This window comes from Lactuca virosa, chromosome 5 (assembly GCF_052849685.1).
Source record: "Lactuca virosa cultivar CGN04683 chromosome 5, Lactuca_virosa_CGN04683_v6, whole genome shotgun sequence".
In the NCBI taxonomy this organism is placed as follows: domain Eukaryota; kingdom Viridiplantae; phylum Streptophyta; class Magnoliopsida; order Asterales; family Asteraceae; genus Lactuca; species Lactuca virosa.
Window position 1 is genome coordinate 332,229,265 of NC_136430.1, and position 23,361 is coordinate 332,252,625.

The following is a 23,361-nucleotide window of genomic DNA, read 5'->3' on the forward strand; positions in this document are numbered from 1 at the left end:
GTTAAACATCAACCGTTATCTAAATAATAAAATCAGTATATATATATATATATATATATATATATATATATATATATATATATATATATATATATATATATATATATATTATTTTCATGATTATGAGATAAACAGTAAAACGTCACATATGTCTATGTCATGTAGATAGATATTCATTTGTTCAATTAGAAGTGTGTTACCATCCAATTATTCATACACCTCAACTCACATAAAAAATAAAAAATAAAAACACACACTGTTACCCACTCACAGTGAGTTGTACAATAAATGCAACTAGTAAATATGGGTGAATCAATAGAATCACACTATTAAAATTAGGGATAAACATAGGGTATCCACCTATTTTAGCTGGAATCGGAACCGTTCCCGGAACCGGCGGTTCTTAAGTTATTGGAAACAGAACCGGAACCGCTTACACCGGTTCCTAGAAAATTGGAACCGCTCCCGGAACCGGTTCCGATTCCGGGTACCCGGCTTCTTAAATATAAAACTTTTTATTTATAAATTATAGAGTACATGACATGGATATTAACGTTTACAAATATCAGAAGTAGAAGATATGAAAATAAAACAATTATAAAAACTTGATCTTTTACATAACCACCTATTAAAATTTAAAAACACTTCCCACAATTAAAAAACATCATAGAAAACGTTTCCCATCAAGTGAAATTTAACAAGTAGAGATGACAAAAATAACAAATTACAAACAATAAACATAAAACAACAAGAAGAAAAAACAACATAGCCTTGAATTGGATCCATTGATCTTGTCAGCTTATCTGTCAAGAACGGTATATTGCATGCATATGCCATTGCAATCTTTAAGTTATACCATTTGAGTAGCAAAAACCTAAAATTTAGGGGCAATGTTTTGGAAGAACGGAGGAATTAAGGGCATTAGTAAAAGAAGTAAAAAAAAATATTAGTAAAAGAAGTAAAAAATAACATAAGATATTGAGACTGACTTCAGAAGAAAGTTTGCACATGCAGGTGAGGTGGAAGTTTAACATGATAAAATATAATCTCAAAGTTTGCACAAACTTACATGACAGAGGTCATAACTTATTTCATGTAGTGTCCTTTTTGGCTTTTGTTGGGTACCCGTCGGTACCGGTTTCGGGTACCCGGTATTGGAACCGAAACCGGCGGGTATCCAGTGGGTATCGGTTTCGTAAAAATGAGAATTGGAACCGGAACCGCCTTGCGGTTCCGAGACTTTAGGAACTGGAACCGGAAATGTCGTAGGCGGTTCCGGTTCCAAAACTGGCAGTTCCGAGACGGTTCCGGTTCTGAAAGCAGATACCCGCTTCCGTTGCTCATCTCTAATTAAAATCACCCTAAATAAATTGGCATCATGTTATTAAGGCAACAAGTCACAACTTGCCTTTCTTTTCTTCAAAATAAATTGGACACATCATTGTCATGTCATTAAGGTAACAAGTCGCATCTTACCTTTCTATTGTTCCACATAAATCAAACAAAACTAAAATTTGAACAATAAAACCTCTTAATACGGTTTGAAATACATTTTTAGAACAAACCTGAAGCTTGGTTATTATTTGATAACATTAATCCAAAACTAATTTCATCAAAAGCAAGCATATACACAATCAAAATAGAAGTATATAAAGGTGTTGTTTTATAACCTACAAACCAATTAGAATTCAACATGTTTGATACAACCCCTGAACGAAACAAAATCCTTCGAACAATTAATAGACCCTACTTTCTCTGAACCATTAAGCACTAAATGGCTCAGTTTTATCAAAAATCCCCTAAACTAAGACAGGTATGGTAATAAAGACTTGAAAAAGTATACAACAAATTACAAGTTGGAATATGGGAGTAGTATGAATTATGATAGATCCTAGAAGTAGATTCACAATCCCAAAACTAAAAGCAACAACTAGTCTATAATCTATATATACAACACCAAAATCTCCGAATAATCTAAAAAAAAAAAAAAAAAGGTTTTACTTTTAAGATCTCCTAAGCAGCAGTAGGCATGGAAGTGGAAAGAATGACATAAGCCAGAAAATGTAAGCCATCCTGGATTTTAGCCACAGCTGTGGTCCGATTCACACGAAGATCTTCAGAAAATGACTTCACTTTTTCTTCAATTACTTTCTCTGGTAAAACTTCTGTAGCAGATTTTATGGCTGCTGCATAAGCTTCTGCTACATCCGATATGCCTGTAATGTTTGTTCATTACAAGGGTAAAATGGTCATTTAGTCTGTTAATTCCAATACTCAATGATTTACTACACATACCTGTCACAAAACTGATGGCAACTGCCTCCACAAATCCAGTCATTGATTGTGTCTTTGTTCTAATTGTTTTAGCTTTTTCAATACAATCCTCTGGCCAATCGATTTTTGCCACATCATCATCATCATCCTTATTTGCATTCTTCACAACTGATTTCCCAAGAGCTACAAGTTGAGAAACCGCAATGCAACACATCTCTGAAAGCCTCTGCATACACATAATATTATTATTATTTACTTTGATTGTTGCCTGATATTCAAAAAAAAATAATAATAAAGAGATAATTTATTTATTTACATGAATGCCCTCAGAGTGAAGAGAATCTAGCCTCCCACCAGTTCTTAGAGCAATATCACTTGAGGAAAGTCCAGCTAACGCATTAGCAAATCTGCAAAATATAACAGTGATTAAATTAATATTGTATAAAGATTAGTTTTGGATTGAATTTGGGTAATGTTAAAACTTAAAAAGACGAGATTACCCTGTAGCCATTTCTGCAGCCTTGCTGACACTCGAACCATGAAAACTCTTGATCTCATCATAACTTCCATCAGATGAATTCTCAACATTCTTTCCCTTTTCAGATTCTGCATTCTTTCCATCACTTTCAGTGTCTAAACTTAGAAGCTGTTGAACCTCTTTAAGCTTCACATCATATGCAGATTTTTCATCAGTTGACAGCTTTGCTTTTCTTCGATTAAATAAAAGGGCATAATGGTTTGACAATGCCTCAAGTTCCTGGAACTCAACATTATAAGAAACTTTGATATGCTAAAATGAATTTGATAATAAAAAAAAAGATGAAAGAATTACTACCTCCAGATGCTCTGGACCTCCATAGATGTAAAAGCATCTGTCAAATGTTACTTCCTCCAATAACTGATCCTCTTCAGTTCCATGCCCACCTTCACCACCATTTTTGTCAACTTCCATTCCTGACTCTGCAATCAAAAGATCAACAGTTTCTTTTCCAACATACTCAAGAACTTGCAGCCCCTTAGCAGTAAAAGCTCTTCCAGTCTGTTGAATTAATCAGTTAAACACAAAGAAACAATCACAAACATGAATTTTTAGTAGTAGCAGATACAAACAAGAAAGGGTTTGTGCTGACCTCTAAAAGAGATGGTGCAACAGAGCCTGCTGCAGGTATACCACCTTGCTGGATAGAATCTTCCAGTCTGAAGAACATAAACAATTATAAAGATTCATTGATTGCTTTCACAAAAGAAAAATAGATGCCAATAAGTTGACCTACTTCTGAACAAAACTGGAACCCCCTTTCCATGCATTACCAAGAGCCTGCCAAGCTCCTGAAGCAAAGTTCTCCACAGAACTGTCAATAGCCTTTATCCCCTGTAGGATAAAAAATCAAAGATTTAGAATAGAATCAAAGTAATCAAAACAAGTTAGTTATTCAATTATCATTTAGAACTTGCTTGGCCAAGGATTGTGTCTTCACTGGCTTTCTCAAGTCTTTCAAGAGCAGCCTTGCGCTTCTTATCATCTTCATCTTCACTTTCTTGATCTTTATCAGATGCTTCTTGATGATCTTGATCCTCTTTAGAAGATTCTGAGCCTTCAAGCTCGTTTTGCAACTCAGAGATGCTATTTGCAGCTGTCTTAGCAACCTCAGCAGCCTGTGAACAAAAAAAACAGTGATCAGAAGAAACTAAAAATGTTGCTTTTGAAAAATTATTTCCTAAAAAAGATATCAGACTAAAAGTAAGTTTGTTTTAGGTGCAAATTTGCAACAAAAGTTCATCCGAACACTACTAGGTTTGGAATCAAAGTTCAAAAATGCAACTCCTTCCACGAAACATTCAGAAGGGGTTTAATAATAAAACTTGATAACAGTCGTTAGGAAATCCAATGTTCGTGTTTGTTTTGTAAGAAAATCCTATCAGATACTTTGTATTTGTATTTGAGATGTAATGTATTTGACGTCAAAAATCGAAGTATCGATTCGTATTCATTTCTGTCGAGCAGGAGAGACTAATTACCAAGAAATTTAAGCATACTAATACAAAGACTTGCGATCATTGACTAAAAGAAAAACCTAGATCGGGCAAGAGTGAGTGAGAGTGAAAGTGAGGTAGTAAAACCCTAATTCCATAGGCAGCAAAGTATTTCAAAATGCGATACAAAAGGAATGGAACGAAATACAATTTCCAAAGAAATTAGCATTACATTGCGAGAGATCTCCTCAGCAGCCTTTTGAAGATCTGAAAGAACAGAAAACGCAGAGAATCCCCAGCCCCATCCACCGCCGGCGTTTTGGTCTTCTTTGGGCTGCTCCACCGCTGGTTTCTCTTCGACTGGCTCTATCTCATCCTTTGATGACGATTTTATGGTGGTGTTGGGTTCCATTTTTAGAAGTTTTGCGATTTGGGAATCTAGAAAAGTAATGGTTTTTGATGAAGCAAAGAGTTTGGTTGAATCGCGTGTTTGTTGGGTCTGGAATGAAACTAACGAAAGGCACTGCGGATCTGGAAGACTTCTACTTCACTACTCGTCTAATTCAACTTGCGTACGGTACGCTTTGTCCGCCTGTCTCTCCTTTCCAGATCTCTTTGTTTTACATGAAAATATAACAGTTAATTTTAGTTAAAAAGAAAATTGTGATTATATAAAACTATATTGGGAAATTCACAAAAATAACAAATATGTAGATCCTAGAAAATGATCCAATTTAGGCGTTTTCCAAAATGATAATTAGCACTCGGTCGTGGTGAGGCTAGGTAAGCAACAAAAAGCTTCTTAATCTCCGCCATTTTTATTTTGGTGGTGTTCCCTTAAGAAACGGAGTTGAGGTGAAGACAAAGTTGAGTAAGAAGGAGAGAAATAAAAGAGAAAATGGTGTTGCAGCTCATTGTCATGGCCACTAACGACCACATAACGGGAAGGGGGCGGTGTTCCCTCGGTGGTAACGTCGTTACCGGTTGGCATATTGACAAAAACGCCCACAATGTTGCCCACACCGGATATTCTTATGTCTGAAATGATATGTTGCAGACCATTGAAAATGTATATCGATGGGACGTAAAGTGTTCCGGACTTGGATATTTTGGGCTACTTTTATTAAAATACATTTTGAATGTGTTTTATCTGATATGATTCATTTTTGGACAAGATTTCAAAGTGTATAATTTTTTTCCCGAACTTGTATGCATTAAGGTTTTGAAAAATGTAAATTAAGCACCACCAATACACTTTATCTCTAAAAACGATTGTTGATAGAAATGAATTCATCAAACCGAATCCATTAAGAAAGTTTTTCAGTCCTCCATGTTTGTTGTTACAATCTAGAATAAACAAAACCTAGAACAACTACTCATATCGACAAAGATGATTTTAATTTGTTTGAGTTCTTACTTGTCGACGTCGGTTGCATGGTAAGATTCATTTTTAATAGAAGACTAGTTTGCAGTTTCAATTTGATTAAGGAATAATGACTTGAAAGTGTAACAGACTTTCATCTTTGTTCACATTTAGTCATTAAAATTTTTTCGTACTTGATTTACCCCTGAATTATTTGAAATTATTCACATTTTACCCTTATGACCAGTTACAACCGGTCATAAGGGTAAAATATGAATAATTTCAAATATTTTAAGGGTAAATCAAGCACAAAAAAGTTCAATAACTAAATATGAACAAAATTAAAAGTTCATTGCCCTTTCAAGTAATCATCCCATAAAGGCTAGTGGGTGTGGTGTCACACTTGTCACGATCCACGTAGGCGCCACATCACACTTGTCACATTTTTACCAAAACTTGTCATTTGGTAGCCATGGGTTGTCACACTTGTCATGCTACCTTTTTTTTTTAAATATACAAAATAAATATTTCAAACATAGCATTTTTTAAAAACTAAAAATTCATTAAACTTAAAATAAAAACATAAAAATTCAAAAAAAACAACAAACACACCAAAAAAATAGAATTTAAAATTAAAAACATACAAATAAAATTACCAAACCTAGATTGACCTAAAGAATATCTTCATCGGAAAATTGACCTTCCAAATCGTTGACCGGTTCCGTGTTAAGATCGATGTGGTTGACGTTTCAAATATATTCTATCAAGTCCCTTCGAAGAACATGATGCATCTCGACATCATGAACTAATGCCCTCCTCGACATGTACCCCGCGCTTCCAACCTCAAAAGCTTGTGTTGGTGGATCGATCTCGTTTTCATTATACTCACATCTTGCATTTCCTTCGTCTTCGAGAATCATATTATGCAATATGATACAAGTATACATCACCTCGCTCATTTTCTTCTCCTCCATATACGGCACGGGATAATTAAGAATATGTCAACGTTTTTTCAAAGCTCCAAATGCCCGTTCAACATCCTTTCCCGGTCGCTCTTGAGCTCTCTTAAACTTCAACCTTTTCCGATCATTTGGACAAGAACAATGACTTCACAAAACAATCACGCTCCGGATAGATCCCATCCACCAGATAATACCCGTTCCTATACGATGTTCCAACTACTTGAAAAGAGGAGTCGGGTGCAGTCCCGTTGTATATGTCGTCAAGTAACGGAGACATGTTAATAACATTGATGTCATTAAGGGAGCCAGTTGAGCCAAAGAATGCATGTAATATCCACATATCCCGTGAGGCCACCGCTTCAAGTATAACGGTTGGATAACCATGATCGCCTCGGGTGTATTGCCCTTTATGGACATTCGGACAAGAACCCCATGCCCAGTGGAGGCAATCTAGGCTTCCTAACATTCCAGGAAAGTCGTGCACGTTTGACTGATGAGCATACAATGTTAGATGTCACTACAAGTAGGTTTGCGCAGACATCGTGGACCATATAATCTCATGACATACTTGCAAAATTTGTGAAGGTTAGGTTGTGCAACACGTCCAAACATCCTAAGGTTCTCCTCTAGTGCATCGGGGCAAGTTGCATATGCTAATTGACGAAGTTCAGCGGTGCATTTTTGTATAGGAGTAAAACCAACTATATCTCTAGCATCTCGACGTTGTTGAAAAAATGGACAGTTGTCGTGACATCGTTGACTATACGCAAAAACTAAGATTTATGCATACGGAACCGGCGACGAAAATAATATCCTATAAAGTTGGTGTCATCCACAAAGTAATCTTGCATGAGTCGATCATTAGCCGCCTCACAAAATCTTTGTATGTATCTTCTCTTCTTCCAGCGTGCATTCTCCGCATTTTCTTCTTGTAGTTGCTCAATCATCTGCTCGCCTCCTGAATAACCTCTATAGTCGTTTCAAGCAAGGCATCAAACATGCCTGATGAAGACGACGAAGACGACATTTTAAGAGAGTGTATATGAGTTGTAAGTTGATGTTGATGAGTTAAAATGGTTTAAGGTTGTAGTATATATAAGAGGTTTTTTTTAAAAAAAAAAATAAAGAAAAAGAAAATTTTAATGGAAATAGTTGTTGCCAGCTACCCCACTTTCCCATTGGTCAACATAACTCGACAGATATTAACCGAGAAACCGAGTCGAGCTCGGCAAGCCGAGCGGTCGGCCCGGTGTTTGCCGAGCTAAGCCGAGTCCACGCCGTCTAACCTAAATAAATTCTTTTACCTTAATTTTGGGGTTGTTCTTTAAACTTTGGTGAATCTTGAGGAAGGAAGGAGTCCATTTTGGTGCACTGAAGCAAAGAACAAGTTTGGAGTAACCCACACTTAGGTGTTGTTTGTTTTTTCAGAGGCAAAATGTCTGCAGTCTGCGGATCACATCTGTAGACCTCTGCAGTAGAAGATGTGGACCAAACGTCTGCGGTTTGAAAAAAGAAGACTGTTTGTTTTTTTAACATCTGCGGGCTACTAAAATAAACTGAAATCTAAATAAACTGATTTTTTTAAACTTCAAAGTGTTTTTTTAATATTTTTATGACTTTGTTATAAATAATTAACAAATCTATATCAACTTTTATGTATTATTGTATAAAAAATAAAACTAAAAATAAAAATGGTATGAATTAACGTATATATTTGATAAAAACCAACAACTTTGGTTGCAAAGTTATAACTAAACATTATAATTAAGGATCAAAGAATTTGATACATAAATGGATGGAAATAAACTTCGATTTTTTCAATTAAATCCATTAAAAACGTAGTATAAATATTTTCTCGAGAAATTGACGATAGTGTATTAAATAATGTTTTACAAAATTTAGCAAAAAAATATAAGAATATATTATGATTTTTTTCGTATTTATATAAACAACTTCAACGACTATTATTATAATAAATATTTATTTATAAATTTGTCAAAAATATCATGTTTGTATCGTCGAACGTTTTTTTTTTTGAAGTTTTGTAATTTTTTTTTTCAAATTGTTTATCATTAATAAAGTTGGAAAAATATAAATTAAAAAAAAACTTAAAAAAAAGATAGATATATGTGTTTTTTTAGGCTAGAAGATGTCTGAAGATGTTAGCAGACTCTGGTCCACATCTGCGCCAAGAAGATGGCGCGCAGACATTTTTAGGTCTGCAGTTTTCAAAAAAACAAACAGTCTGCGAAGACTAATGTCTGCGCGTGGTCTGCGCCGCGCAGACAAAAGAGGCCACGCAGATCTGCAGACAAAAAACAAACACCACCTTACATATAAAGTGCATAGAATTTATAACAAATCACTCCAAGAACTCAAAAAATCATAAAAAGGTGGCTATGGTTTCAAAGTGACTTTGTGGGAGGGTAAAGGTTGATCATAGAAGGATCCCAAGAAGTTAGAGCCTTAAAATAAGGCTACGCTCGGCCTAACCTAACCTACGCATAATGTATGTCATTAAACCCTCGTCCAATATTCTCTTTCCTACGCTCGATGTAAGGGACTATCCTACGCTCAACATAGGGCATAATTTCCCAAATCTAAACTTAAGCACAAAAAATTTCAAAGAATAATACCTAAAGAATTCAGATGTTACAATAATTCACCAATTAAGTACAAGTGTTAATATTTATTAATGATAAAAATTACTCAAATAAATAATTAGTAGTAAATTGCTATAAGGTGTGACCATATATGATCATATGTCATTAGCAAATATCATTCTATATTGACTATTAGACATAAAGATCTTTCAAACTCTCTCGTCCTTATATCTCTTGTTATAGCTTGAAACAAATGTTTTGTATATAATGCGCACAAATAGTGTTGTAGTCTTGTTTTCACGACACTTCATTGTAAATAGCATAATAGTTTGTAATATACATAAAGTACATGAATTAATGTAACATCTGGTTGGATAAAGGATGTCTCATTATAACCTATAAAATTGTAATTATAAATAGAAGAATAAAACATGGAATGAAATAAACTAAAGAATGATTAAAAAAAACGGATAATGATTTGACATGGTAACAAACTTTTAATTTTGTTCACATTTAGTCATTGAACTTTTTTTCGTTTTATTTGAAATTGTTCGCATTTTACCCTTATGACTGATTGTAACTGATCATAAGGGTAAAATGTGAACAATATAAATAATTTAGCGGTAAATCAAGCGCGAAAAGTAGTTTAGTGACTAAATGTGAACAAAGTTGAAAGTTCGTTACCCTCCAAGTCATTATCCCTTTGATTAATTGTTGGCATTGGTGGTCCAATAATTTAATTTACAGATTCAGATGTTTTGAAACTGTTTGTTGAAACATCCCCCGTATGAGATGTAATTATTTTGATTATCTTTTGAAAATATTTAAACTTATAAAATAATTGTTGCAGAAATTTCGTCCCAAATGATCAAAGTCATGATGTTTAAAGTAACTTGAAGATGTATTTTTGTAAACCACACAACGACTACAATCACTATAATTGTGGTTGGATATACAAAAGAAGGGAAGGACAAGAAGTTTGTTAGGGCTCTTCATCATTAACATTGGGGTTAACCACTAGCAACATTACCATCGATGTGTGCTTTACAGAATGAGGACATGGCTCTTTAGCATCGACATGTTCTTTACAAAATGGGGCCATGGGTCTTCAGCATTGGTGACAATGTGCGCGTCAATCATCTCCAATATCGTACTTTTCATCATCGTTTAAGGTACTGGTTTCATCTTCAATAAAAAACCAATTAGAAGAGTGATTTCAACACCGTTTGTGAGACGAAATCAAGGAGGAGAAAATATGGGGACTAGGATATCGGAGTTGGTTGCATCGGAGACGACGGCCATTAAGAAGGGGTTATAGGGTTAGGTTAGTATATTTATATAATGAATATTAATACAAATCAAAACTAATTAACAAAAAATCTAATCATGAGTAAAATAGTTACTTCATATCAAATTTGTAACAAAATGACAAAATGAAACCACAAGTACAAACCACACGAACCACACAAGAAATGAAACCATAAGTATCAACTAAACAAGAAATGAAACCATTGGGGCCATCCACATCAACAAAAAAGTTTGAGGACAAAAAATGCAAATGTGAGAAACTATAAGGACGATTTATGTAATTTTGTCTTTCTTTTAGGAGATTACCGAACAATTGTATGCCATAGAAACACAATTTTTTAGGTCTGGAAATCCTTGCTAACTCCCCAAATTCGATCTGTTTATCATATCACGAAACATGTCATGCTGATAAGATTCTACATATGTTGCTTCATTTTACCCAAGCAATTCACCTATAAAACCATAGCACGATGTTATTCCCAGAGTTTGGTACTTTGGTAGCATAGGTAAACAGTGTAATCAACTTTGTATAATATTTATTGAATAATCAAAACTAAACCCAACATCGACTTTATCTTTATATCTGTAAACTATAATATCAACTACACTTTACTAAATTATAATTTATATCTATAAAATCATCTTCATCGTGTCACATTCTGGATCTGTGACAAAAGAAAGGAATAACGTGGGTTCTATGTCCAGTAAACACAGATGACGCAATCTATATACTCCAATTCTAAGAATACAAACATAAATTTTTGTAATAAAATAACAGCAAGCTGTCTATTAGGATGATTCCAAAGATTCAGGTGAAAACATCCATGCACATCACTCAAATTCATCATCAACCAATGGCTGCTCTGGAATCTCCAAACCTCTCACTCACAAACAATGAAGAACCTCGATCACTCATGCCAGTTCTTCTTACTCCTCATAATGTTCCTCATCTGTACTCTCCACAGAGCCATAACCTTCGTCTCAACCAAACTCACCAAACCCACCACCACCCAACTCACAAACCAAACCCCAATCTCCTTACAAGTCAAAATCACACTTCCCACCAAAATCATCTTCGGAGACCATGAAACCATCACAGCATTCAACCCCTCCGATATCATTCAACTCCCCAAGAACAGGCTCGGCGAGGGCTCCATAGGCACACTTTACAAAGTCGTCCTCGACTCCGGCTCCATTATCACAATAAGAAAGATCTGTAAAAACGTCACCCATGGCGGCAATTTCGAGCACTGGGTTAAGTTTTTCGGCGGCCTTAGTGGCAACCGGTGGTTGTTGCCGCTCCGATTTGGTTTTTGGTACGGCGGGGAAGCTTTCGTTATTCATGACTACTTATGTTTAGGCAGCTTGGAGGAGCTCCTACATGGTAAGCAATCCCATAACCAAAAACTAGGGTTTCTAATTTTTTACCTTTAATCGATTTTAATTTCGCAGGAAGCGAAGGCGTTCAATTTACGCCGTTAAACTGGGAAATCAGACAGCAAATAGTGCTCGGAGCAGCGAAAGCAGTATCGTCGATTCACAGTCGAGGTCTTCTCTGCGGGGTGATAAAATCATCTAACTTTCTGATACAAAGCGACTTCTCACCTCGTCTTTCTAGCTATGAAACGCCGTATCTTATCTCTGCTTCCACGATTATCAGAAGAAACTGTGGACGAATGGCGCCTGAATTAACACGAACACGAAGTATCTCGAAGTCGTTTAGTCAAGCATCCGATGTTTACAGTTTTGGGATTTTGATGTTGGAGATAATTACAGGAAAGAAACCTTCGGTGACTAATTTAGGGCAATATGTAATGGAGAAAAAAAAGAGAGAAGGGTTGAAAGGTGTTCCCGATAGACGAATGTCTGGTGTTGAAGAAAATGTTTCCGCCTCCAGCATGATTATGATCGCGGAGGTGTGCCTTTTGTCTGACCCCAAACAACGCCCTTCCATGGGAACTGTAGTGGAGATGATTCAAGCAGCTATTCACTAGCTTTATAGCTAATAATATTATTATATGTATAATAACCAGAAAATTGTCAGAGATGAATGAAATGTGAAATGTAAAACTTTTCTCATTAGTTGTTTAATACAAGTTAGTCTACAAAGAGTTGTTTTCTACCAAAAAAAAAAAATAAGTGTTCTAATAACATCTAGTGTCCTCGGACCACTGGTGGTGGCTTGGTGGTTTGTTTTGGTGGTTGTGGGACAGGTGTTGGTGGCGGATGAACCTTTTGTGGTGGTGGTTTCATTTTATGTGGTGTTATTTTCCGATTTCCAGGTTCAACAACACTGTTTTGTGGTGTACTACAGCCTACATTTTTGCAATCAACTTGAGTGTCGATCATTTGAGAACAAATTTTTTCGGATTTTTGATGGGGTCTTTTAGGGAAGCAATTGTCTTTCTCCTTCATAGAAAGCAGCTTTTCATCCACAAGCTTATCACATTCTCCACTAATCTCGTGAAAGTAGTTCCTATAGATTCTAAAATCCAAAAGTGCAGGCATACTGCAAATACTTTTAGGAATCGTTCCGGTCAACCGGTTGTTTGAAAAGTCAAACCTCTCGACTCTTTTCAACGTGTGTAAAACTTTCGGAAGTTTCCCGATGAATTTGTTGTTACTCACATCAAACAATATCAACCCCTGAAGATTCACAATCTCTTCCGGTATACAACCAGTTAGAAGGTTATTGGAAAAAGAAACTTGTTCTAAACGTGGCATGTTTCCAAAGCTTTTAGGTATGCAACCTGTGAACTTATTGTTTGCAAGAACAAGCATGGAAACGAGTGAATTCCCGATGTTTTCTGGAATGGTGGAATGGAATCGGTTGTTGTTGATAACAATGGCATCGAGGCGTTTGTCAAATAATTCAGGAGGTAATTTGCCTTCGAATTCGTTATATCTTATATCAAGAAACCTCAAATGAGGCATGTCCAATACAACTTTAGGGAAAGGGCCCACGAAACGATTGTTACTGACATCGAATTCAAACAGGAGGTTGAGTTTTGAGAAGGTTTCAGGGATAATCCCACAGAATCTGTTGGAATTAATATGGAATACACCGAGGTCGCTTAATAATGCAATATGAGGAGCAAGCTGTCCAGCAATGTCTCCATAGTTGAGATCAATAAGAGCAACTGTTAGAATGTTTGGATCATCTAAAGCATGAGCGCAAAACACCCCTTCGTATGAACACACATTTGGGCCTACCCAGTTTCCTGTGAGGTTTTGTGGATCTGAGTAGATTGCTTTCTTCCATTCTTGTAAGGCGCAATAAGCTTTCATAAGCCTAGGGTTTTCGAAATGTAAACTGGGATCGACCTTTAATTTGAAATCTTCTAGTTGAAGGTCGGTTTGTTTTAAAGCTGTGAGGTGTTGACTGTTTGATGAAAGGGAGGGTTGTTTTAAAGTTGTGAGGTGTAGACCGGTTGATGCAAGGGAGGATGAAGATACGTAGAAGATGAAAAGCAGGCCACCGATGAAGAAGAAGGTTTGCATTTTGAAAGGGTTTAGGAGAATTGTGTATAGGATTAGGAGCTTCCATAAGAAGGGTGGTATACGAGGCTGTGAATTGGGAGGATGGCGTTGGATGTTGTTGTTGAATGGCGAATGGTGAATCTATCTTTACCACCATTTATCTCTCCACACCACAGATCTAAAGGGAAATCGCTACAATCTCTCGTTCATTTAATGAAATAAAATCTAAGAGTATTTTTCCCAAATTGGATGGACAACGCTAAATATTTAATCGAGCTTAATTAAAACATATCTACATTCAAAAGCAAAATCATAAGAAACGAAGTAAATCGAATTTGCAGAAATTAATCGGTTTCTGATCAGGAACAGAGGAATACCAGGCGGGGAACGTGAATTTGGAGCGAAGCAATCGAGTGAAGGAGGAGTCCGGTATTCTCTCCTCGCTGTTTCAGTTGATGCTACTTTATTTGAATTTGAATTAGTTGATTTCGATTGTTGATGCGGTTGGTTTCGTGTATTGTGAAATTAGGAGATTCCATGTGAGGATCCTATCAGCGATAGGAGTCCTCCTGATTCTGGTATCAGTTTATCAACTTCTTCCTTTGGCGCTTCTGTTCAAAACCAGAAGATAGAACTTAGAACAACACAACTACACAACCTTAGATTCGATGGAAACAAAGTGTTGATGTAAGTACATAAACTTACTTTCAGTTCTTTCAGCTCGAGATTGGTTCTCCAGCAGCTGTTGTAGGATGAATCTCTTTTTAGTGTTAGAACAGTAATCTGATAATCAACAAGATAAACCGGCCAAACGGTGTGGGTTTGGGATGCCGGCGGCAAATACTGCGCGGGATGTTCAAATCTCTGCCCATTAGAATTTGAAATTTAATGTATTTTTTTTTTACATTACCATTATATTTATACAGGGATCTTTCATCATTTTACCATTCAAGATGTCTTCACACAGCTCCACAAACAACCCAAGTGCTTCTAAGCCTTCAAAAAGAATCAAAATTTCTTCGTAGTCAAGCTCACAACAAATGTCATCAAATGTTTACATCGGTGTCAACCTTAATGATGACAATGAAGTAATACAACCGCCTCCTCGTCTCATGGGAAGGGACAAAACGAAAAGAAAAGGAAAAACAACATCTTCAAATTTGTCGACAGGCACCAGACGGTCAAACCGATTCGATGAAATAGTGTCGCAAATGGCACAATTAAATGCAACTTTGGAGAAGTATATGGTTGAAACCATCGAACTCACGGAAATGACATTGTTAATGCAAGATGTGGCTAGCCTTAACGCCGAAGATCGAGCAGTGGCTTTGGCCATCAAAGCAACAATTAGGGCTAAATATAATTTGTAGATTTTTAATTTACAAATTTATGTCTTTTTAAGTTTTTATTTATATAATTTTTATTTCATGTTATTTTCTATTTTTGGTTTTTGTTTATGTAATTTTCAATGTTGTGGTTAATGAAAATTATAAATTTTGTTTTACTTAATATTTATGTTATATATATATATATATATATATATATATATATATATATATATATATATATATGCGGTGCAGTTTGACCCAAATTTTTATTACTATAAACCACAAACTGCACCGCATAGTGCGGTTTACGAAAATTACAAACCGCAACGTGAAAGTCTAAAACCGTAATGTGCGGTGCGGTGTGAGCAGTTTTTGCAGTTTATGCGGTTTGATGCACACCCCTACATGCAAGTCTAAAAATAAATCATAAACAAACACACACTAACTTGGGACACGTCGACTACTGTCGATCCCCCTTGCTTAATACGTCGAGCCCTCCTATATTGCTAAGTACATCGAACCAATATCATACACGTATTCCTCAGTACCTTGAGCGAATATCGTATGCATATTTCTCAATATGTCAAACCAATATCGTACACCTACTAGACAATAACATAGTCTAGTAATACCCACATACTTCACAAGATTTAAAGTAAAGGACGTATAACATCAATATTATGTAGTGAGGAACTCACCTCAAAACGCAGCGTAGACTCCAAGTGATACCCCATAAATCCAACAAGATCGGTACATGTCACATCCCTCCTATAAATAGCATTTAAGAATGTAAATAGCTAACCCTTAGCCCTCGTTAAGTATTTAAGTTATTAGGCTTATTTTCCGAGAATATTACCCAAAACAACAGTCTATTCAAGACCATTTTAGCCCCTCTAAAACCCCTCAATACTGCGATATTATTTCATATTCATAACTTTAGTCTTTTACCTTTCCAGGGACTATTTACACAAGTCCATATGATTTTTCTACTATTTGTTATGAATTTTTGAAGACATCATGACATAGCAACACAAATCGGACCAATCATTAAAAATTACACTTTTCACCCTCAATAGAGCCATTTCCATGCTTAGGTCAAAAATAATGAAATATATTAGACTCAATTTCTAAACTTTGGTAATCGGTTTCAGGTTCAAACGAATTTTAGTTATGATTTTTACAAAAACATGACAAAATAATGGCTTTCCACATGAAATCTTAACTTAGCATTTGGGTTAATTTAGCATCTTAACCCATTATGTCCTTAGTAAAACGACCTCAAAGCTGGAGAATAAGGACTTAACAACAGTTATGAGGTGTGATAACATAATAGTCATTTGGCGGTCAAACCACAACTCAAAGTACAATGCACAAAAGAGAACAGTAATGCACTTTTACTTATGAAGTAATAAATGGGTTAAGGAGATTTCGAAAATCACAACCCTAACTCTATTGTTTCACTATTTTTATGACCTGCAGATTCTGAGCTCAAAAATCAAGTTTTCCTCCGTCTTGCCTCTCTTTTTCATGCTAGGAATTAAAAGGGTGATTATACTTGATCCCTTCTTCCTCTTTTTCTTCGCTTTCCCGCATTTCCCCCCCTCCCCACCCCTCTGCGGTCTCTTCCTTGATTGGCATACACTCACAAATGGGACGAAGATCTGTAAGTAGCAGTCACATTCACCAGAGTTCTAAAAATTTCACTTTAGGTCCCTCAAGTTTTCCATAATGACATTTTGGTCCCAATCACCAAGATCTTCACATTATAAGCTTTCAAAATCCCCCTTTAGTCCCTCTAAGACTATTTTGTTTCTTTTAAGGTCACTCATTTACTTTTATTTATCTAGCATATACTTATTTTATTACTTTAAATAATATATAAATCTCTTTTATATTTTACATAACTCCATTTATTTATTTATTTTACTTATTTATCCATTATATGTTGATTAAAACCTATGATTGCCCTTTATTATTTTACTACCGATATTATTATCATTTTAAATAGAAAATGGAAAGGGTTAAAATTTTGAGAAAGTGACTATGATAAACATTTTCTAAAACTTTTTACCATTAATTAGCCCCAAAAAATGAAAAATGACTCAAATAACCATAATCTTCGCAGATAACCATCTACGAAAATGTTGGTCTTAATTTTTTTCTTTTTTGCCAAAATGATGTTTTGAACATGGTGACTATGAAAATGTCTCAATTGACTGTGGAAAATGACGTCATCTTTGATTTTGTTTTTTTTTTTAAAATCATATATTTGCTTGTCAATTTGACTGCGAAAATACTTACATTTTAGCGGATGTTACCTTATAAGAGATTGTTTTGTAAAAACAAATTATCAAACCAATTGTTTGATTTTTGGAGCAAAATTTTCACTGCGTTTTTTGTTTTGATTTCCCTATCAATTTTTTCAACCTACCCTTTTTGTTAATGTTGAGATTTGAACTTAATTCAAACCATTGTTTTGATTTCCCTATCAATTTTTTCAACCTACCCTTTTTGTTAATGTTGAGATTTGAACTTAATTCAAACCATTCTGAGTATTTTATTGTTGTTTGTGTTGGTGGTTCATGTCAATCATAAAATGAGGAATTGATATACATTAAACCATCAATTAGGAACTTTGGTGTTGAAATTTTTGTAGATACAAATTTTCCAAATTTATACAAATTGATCGAAGAGATTGCATGTCTATCACAACAAACCTTCAAACTCAACTTTTTGAGGTTTCCTAATATCATATTAAAATCGAAATGAAGGAATATGATCATGAAATAAATCACAAAAGACAAGTGGAAGAGATGTCATAATTTTTTTTTTCAAATTTAAATTATATTTGGAAGTTAACAAAAAACACAGATAACTAAAATATCGACATGCCTTTGCCACACAGATACCATGCCAATACAATTTTAATATGGCTAGCCGATAACCCGGGACCCTATATACTTTTGTAACTATTTAACAAAAAAGAAATGACTTAACGTGAAACATATAAAACAACATATAGATATTCTATCATCTTTAAACCCTTTATGAAGAAGATATTCTTGAGACTTTTATGAAGTATGAAGTTGTCGCTTTTATATAAACACAAAAGAAGTTTAGGACATATAGAGAGTTCTATAATATGTAAAGTCAACATTGCATTTTAAATGGTAGAAAATGATTTTAGAGACATCCATGGAAGAATATTCAATTTCAAAACGACTCCGAAAGCTAGTGAAGCAACAGACATAATTACAAAACTGAGCTCAAAAAGGTACTTTCAAACCATAATAGATAGGTTGTATAATATCTACTCTTCAAAGACTATGCACACACTACTAACTTAACACCTTTTGTACAGTTATAGCCAAATCAGAGAAAAATAAACATCAACCAACATATCCAAAACTCAAAAGGCAAAAACCGAGAAAAATTCAGTGGAATCATGGAATAATCTACACTCATGTTGCTTCCTTCTTATGAACATCTGTTACGATATCATGCAGCTCTGGGAAAACCGTTATGATCACAAGTTCGAGTAATCCATACGCAAGTTGCTTCAAACAGACAGCAGACTGCAGTACCAAAGGGTATTTTAGACATTTCACATTTAACAATCAAAACACAATCGAAAGGGTATTTGTTTTACCTGGAGAAAATAATACACGTCTTTCGCACAACGCTTGTATTGGTTATGACCGATCAAGCTCACCAATGTGGAAGGCGCTCCGTCTGAAAAAGAAGAAAAGGGTATTTTAGACATTTGACAAACAAACGTTTTTATCAAGAGAAAAAAAAAAAAGATGAACTCTTTCTTACTAAAAATCATCTTTTTGACATCACTAGCCCTTCGGGCAGCCTCCAGTTGCTCCTCAAACGACCCTTGTTTATAGACCTTACTGCCCGATGAATGAGTTGCTGTTTTTGGAGTATCTTGATCAGAATGATAAGAACCCGTTTGATTTTGAGTAGTTAATCTTGTAAAAAATATGCCTTCAGGCCATAAAACCTAACAAAAAAAAATCCATTATTGTTATTATTAATATCATTAATATTATTTTGTTAAAAAAAAAAAAAGAATTACATCTTGTATCCAACGTATCCCATGAGCAACAATGTCGTCTCTTCTAAGCCAATGTATTTGCCTTAAAAGCCAATCATCAATAGCATCTTCCATCATCAACTGTAAAATTTGCTTTGATATCCAAAACACCTGTCGTCTGCATAAAAACAAACCCTTACATTTAACATATGTGGCTAAATTAAAGAGGATTCATGTATCATGTATGTTACCATGGTTAACTAACCTTAACCACCCTCTTCGATTAAGTTGAAATATATTGTCCACTAAATTTAGCAAAGGAACACTCACATTAGGTGGTGTCCACTGCAATAAAACATACAAGAATAAAACATTTACACAAATAAAAAATGTCAAGGGATATAAATTAAAAAGATTATAATATAAATAGAAAAAGAACCTCTGCTGGGACACCGAGTGGATCTTCCATGGAATCAGAAGTTGAAGGAAAATTTGCAGCAAGATTGAGTATTTCAGCTCTTTTCTCATGATCTAAGCTTCTTAAAAGATCATCATGTTTGACAACTCTTGGTGGGAATCCTTTTGAGTTTAACTCGTTGTCTGAATGCCACCCGTTAGGTTGTGCAGTGGGAATGGAATCAACGACTCCATTCTCCTCGTTATCGGAAAGACTATTTGCTGATTCCGATGTTGCTTGCCTTGTGTAGGAGTAGGAATTACTGAGTTCATCTGCTTTCCATGTTAAACTTTTGCTCATGGGCTCAACAGTGAAAGATGGGCCCACAACTTTCCTAATCAAACCATCTGAAACACCTTTAAACTGACGGACAATATCATCCACAGCATCATCCACATTCACTGTAAGAGAAATATAAATAAATAAGGGCAAATCTGTCAAAACATTATAAACATGTGAAAACAAAAGGACACACCTGCTAAGGTTCTCATTACTGAAGAAGACTTTCCAAAAGAGTAATTCTGCAGTGATGAGTGATGACATAAAATAATAAGTTTATAAGTTAAATTGTAGAAAATCTAAAGAGAAAGAGAGATAGTTACATACCCTTGATGAGATACTCAAAAAGTCCCACACTTCATGTTGCTCTGCAACATTAGCTATTGATAAAAGTTCCTATACATAACAAAATCCATTCAATACCTTTATGCATGACAAACATAGTATAAGAAGTAAGAGCCATACTTGTAAATATTTGTCAAGATGAATGCAACGTTGATGAACAAATGCATCTTCTGTACTTGAAGAAAATATCCTTTTAGGAGGCAAATGTAAAGTATAGTTTGGAATGTCCTTTAGCTGGCGATGCAATCTCTCAAAATTCCTGTATCTGCTCGCAAAAAAAAATACAAATAATTTATCTCCAGAAACCATAAAAGATTGTGTATTTATTTAAAAATTCAAGAACAAGACCTTCTTTTAACAAACCAAGTGTTGTTTTCAGCATCCGTAACTGCAATTGAATAAACTGCAAAAGATTTTGACCCAAGTTTCTCAAAATAAGCTCCTAGAACCTGTAGCATATACATATTTATACACAGTTACAGTCAAAATCAAAGTCAAAGTCAAAGTCAATCAGCAAAAGAGAATGGTCTTACTCTTACCCTGCACTTAAGCTTTGGGACACATCCTTCAATGCGTAATACTTTATCAGAAGCAACATTAACACTATGTACATCTTTTTTGCCAACATTTGCAGTATAAAACTCTGAGATAATCGACCCACTGACTTGATCCGGATACCCGGTTTCAATCTGGGTTTCCTTGATCAAATCAGATGTGCTGTTAGATTTCCTAAACTTAATTATACTAGAACTCTCTTCAGCTCCCCCATCAAGACTCAAAGTATTCCTCTGATCAACATCATGAGGCCTTGGTGGAAACTTTTCAGAACTCGAACTCTCAAGCTTATCTTTCTTGATATTACTATTTTGCCCTCGAGTAGCATGCTTCTGAGCTTTCTTCTTGTAGTTTCTTCCTTTTGTCCACATATTTTCAAGATTCTCAGGCTGAAGAACCTCTGTCCTTCTTTGGGTTGCAGCCTCAAGAACCCGAGCCCAATCAGCAGCTGGTAAACTCTTTGTTTTTTCTTGATTTAAATCAGTATCGATTTTGCGAGATGCATCGAAGGGATGTTCTATATTTGCATCATGTTTAGCTATTGTCATGTCATTCTTTTGACTATTAGAAAGATCGGAACTTTTTGTGCTTGTGGATTGATCTTGTTTATGATCTTTAACATTTGGTGATTGATCTTCACCTCCATTGTTAGTGGAGGTTAAGAAAATAAGCTCCAGCAACTCATTGATGTATCCAGGGCTTGCAAATCTCATTACAGGTTCCATAACCAAACATGTTAAAAGCTCTCTACAAATGCATCGAACTAAAGGGGATTGAGCTTCCCGTGGTTTTAGCACTACAGCTAAGACAGCCCCCATAATCCGCTTCAAAAACTACAAAAAATTAAGAAGCATCAGATACTGTCAGCATGACATGACAGAACAGGTTGTACTGTGTTTGACATGCATTGGACTGTGGGACTGATCACTGATGCCAATGGGACAAAATTATCCAAAAAGGTGAAAATTTACTTTTTGTCCCATTCATTCAATGCACACGAAACATAGTACAGCATGTTTTGTTCTTTGCAACAAAAGGAGCCTTAAATCTTAATGATCATAGAAATTATTTTACATCAAAACACTCCACTCACACCTTGTACTCACTCTCGGGAGATAATAGAGCAGGATGAAGCTCTTTAGAAGCCATGAGATGATGTTTCAACCTTTCATCTCTTTCTTCTGAAGACAATGTTACCATAACCTCTACTCCAATTGCAGCTTGGTTTTTTCTAAAAAGCTCTAGGTGGACCCCAACTAGATCAACCACATCCCTAAAACAAACAGAAATAACCAGAATCAGATAATCAGTTGCTGATAACCAGTATAAACAAGTCCTATATTCTAGACATACCCACCTCGTTAACAAGTCAACAAGATTTGTGTTCTTGACTCTTGCAGATATTTCTGCAAGAACATCCATAATAATTGCCCGAATCAGCTCAGGTGCTTCCTTGTCTTGTGTAATATCTGAATACCATAGATCAACAACAAAATCTTGCAAAAGCTTGTTAATGAAATCCTCCATGGCAGCCTCCACCATTGGAGAATCGACTTTCCTCTTCCATTTAGGCGGGGGAGGCAAGGTGGAAAGCCGTGAATCGTTCACAGATAATTGCTTCTTTTCTAAGTGCGATAAGTATGTTAGTGGCCGGTTTTTTCTGGTCTTCCAACGGAATTCAACTTCGTTTAACAAAATTCGTGAACCCGATACCATGAGTATTGCTATAGGAACATTCATCCACATTGATTTACTTGTGTCTGTAAGAATACAACAAAAACCCATAAAGAATATGCAAACAACGATCAAATCAATATACACACACCCAACCCATCAGAAAGCAAAGAACTTACGTGCTAAGAAGTAAGAGACAGCGAAGATACAAAGAGCCCACCACACAGTACGAAGCTTTGCTTCTTCGATCAGATCCTGTAAAGTCTCCATGGCCTTCATTGACTCTAAACCCTAGTTCTGGGCTGCTAAATCAAGCATCAAACGGAATGAACTAGAGTCGATTATGATGAATCAGAATCTGTCTTGAGCTCAAACAAGGGTAAGCACGATAGATTCGATTCGAGGTGTGATTGAACTGCTAATCTCTAAATAAAAGATGGAATTTAGGATCAAGGAAACAAGAAGTTGCGTTTGCCTTTTGGTTTGGTATTAGGAGAGCGCGGAGAAGAGGTGAAATCGTCTTCAGTGGTTTGATAAACAGAACATGGTATGGGGAGCTGTACTAATTAATAGAATAATAACTATATGATCGCCTGGTTGTCTTGTTTGATCGACTCCGTTATCTTTGAGCAGGCTGACCTGGGATTTTGATGTTCCTAATTTTTCTGATGTTGAACCACTTGCCAAAGATATAGAATGAGGAATCTACACGAATTA

At 35.5% G+C, this 23,361-nt stretch overlaps 3 protein-coding genes and 1 long non-coding RNA gene across 5 annotated transcripts; 1 reads left to right on the plus strand and 3 right to left on the minus strand.

The window, feature by feature from the left end:
• Positions 1-1,646: 1,646 nt before the first annotated feature.
• LOC145116029 (BAT2 domain protein) lies at positions 1,647-4,879 on the minus strand. Its single transcript, XM_079052393.1, has 9 exons — positions 4,481-4,879; positions 3,730-3,930; positions 3,549-3,646; positions 3,405-3,471; positions 3,110-3,313; positions 2,775-3,031; positions 2,591-2,681; positions 2,296-2,500; positions 1,647-2,216 (listed from the first exon to the last, which is right to left on the minus strand). Exons 1-9 carry the CDS (start codon positions 4,658-4,660, stop codon positions 2,014-2,016), a joined length of 1,506 nt encoding a protein of 501 aa, XP_078908519.1. The 5' UTR covers positions 4,661-4,879; the 3' UTR covers positions 1,647-2,013.
• A 5,743-nt stretch (positions 4,880-10,622) lies between these two features.
• On the minus strand, positions 10,623-14,800 carry LOC145116563 (uncharacterized). Its single transcript, XR_013712182.1, has 3 exons — positions 14,670-14,800; positions 14,342-14,575; positions 10,623-10,936 (listed from the first exon to the last, which is right to left on the minus strand). It is a non-coding gene; the product is annotated as an uncharacterized LOC145116563 (long non-coding RNA).
• LOC145116562 (putative inactive receptor kinase RLK902) lies at positions 11,168-12,701 on the plus strand. The gene is made up of 2 exons (XM_079052898.1): positions 11,168-11,868; positions 11,937-12,701. Exons 1-2 carry the CDS (start codon positions 11,379-11,381, stop codon positions 12,476-12,478), a joined length of 1,032 nt encoding a protein of 343 aa, XP_078909024.1. The 5' UTR covers positions 11,168-11,378; the 3' UTR covers positions 12,479-12,701.
• Positions 14,801-18,544: 3,744 nt separating the features above from the next.
• LOC145115587 (phox domain-containing protein) lies at positions 18,545-23,361 on the minus strand. Of its 2 annotated transcripts, XM_079051896.1 has the most exons (14): positions 22,824-23,360; positions 22,328-22,730; positions 22,066-22,243; positions 20,955-21,803; positions 20,764-20,864; positions 20,536-20,680; positions 20,398-20,466; positions 20,267-20,312; positions 19,774-20,192; positions 19,600-19,679; positions 19,377-19,512; positions 19,112-19,301; positions 18,942-19,024; positions 18,545-18,867 (listed from the first exon to the last, which is right to left on the minus strand). In XM_079051896.1, the coding sequence occupies exons 1-14, from the start codon at positions 22,921-22,923 to the stop codon at positions 18,754-18,756; spliced, it is 2,913 nt and encodes a 970-aa protein (XP_078908022.1). In that variant the 5' UTR covers positions 22,924-23,360; the 3' UTR covers positions 18,545-18,753. The 2 variants fall into 2 exon arrangements, with proteins under 2 accessions (XP_078908022.1, XP_078908021.1); XM_079051895.1 differs by having other exon boundaries at positions 22,066-22,730; positions 22,824-23,361.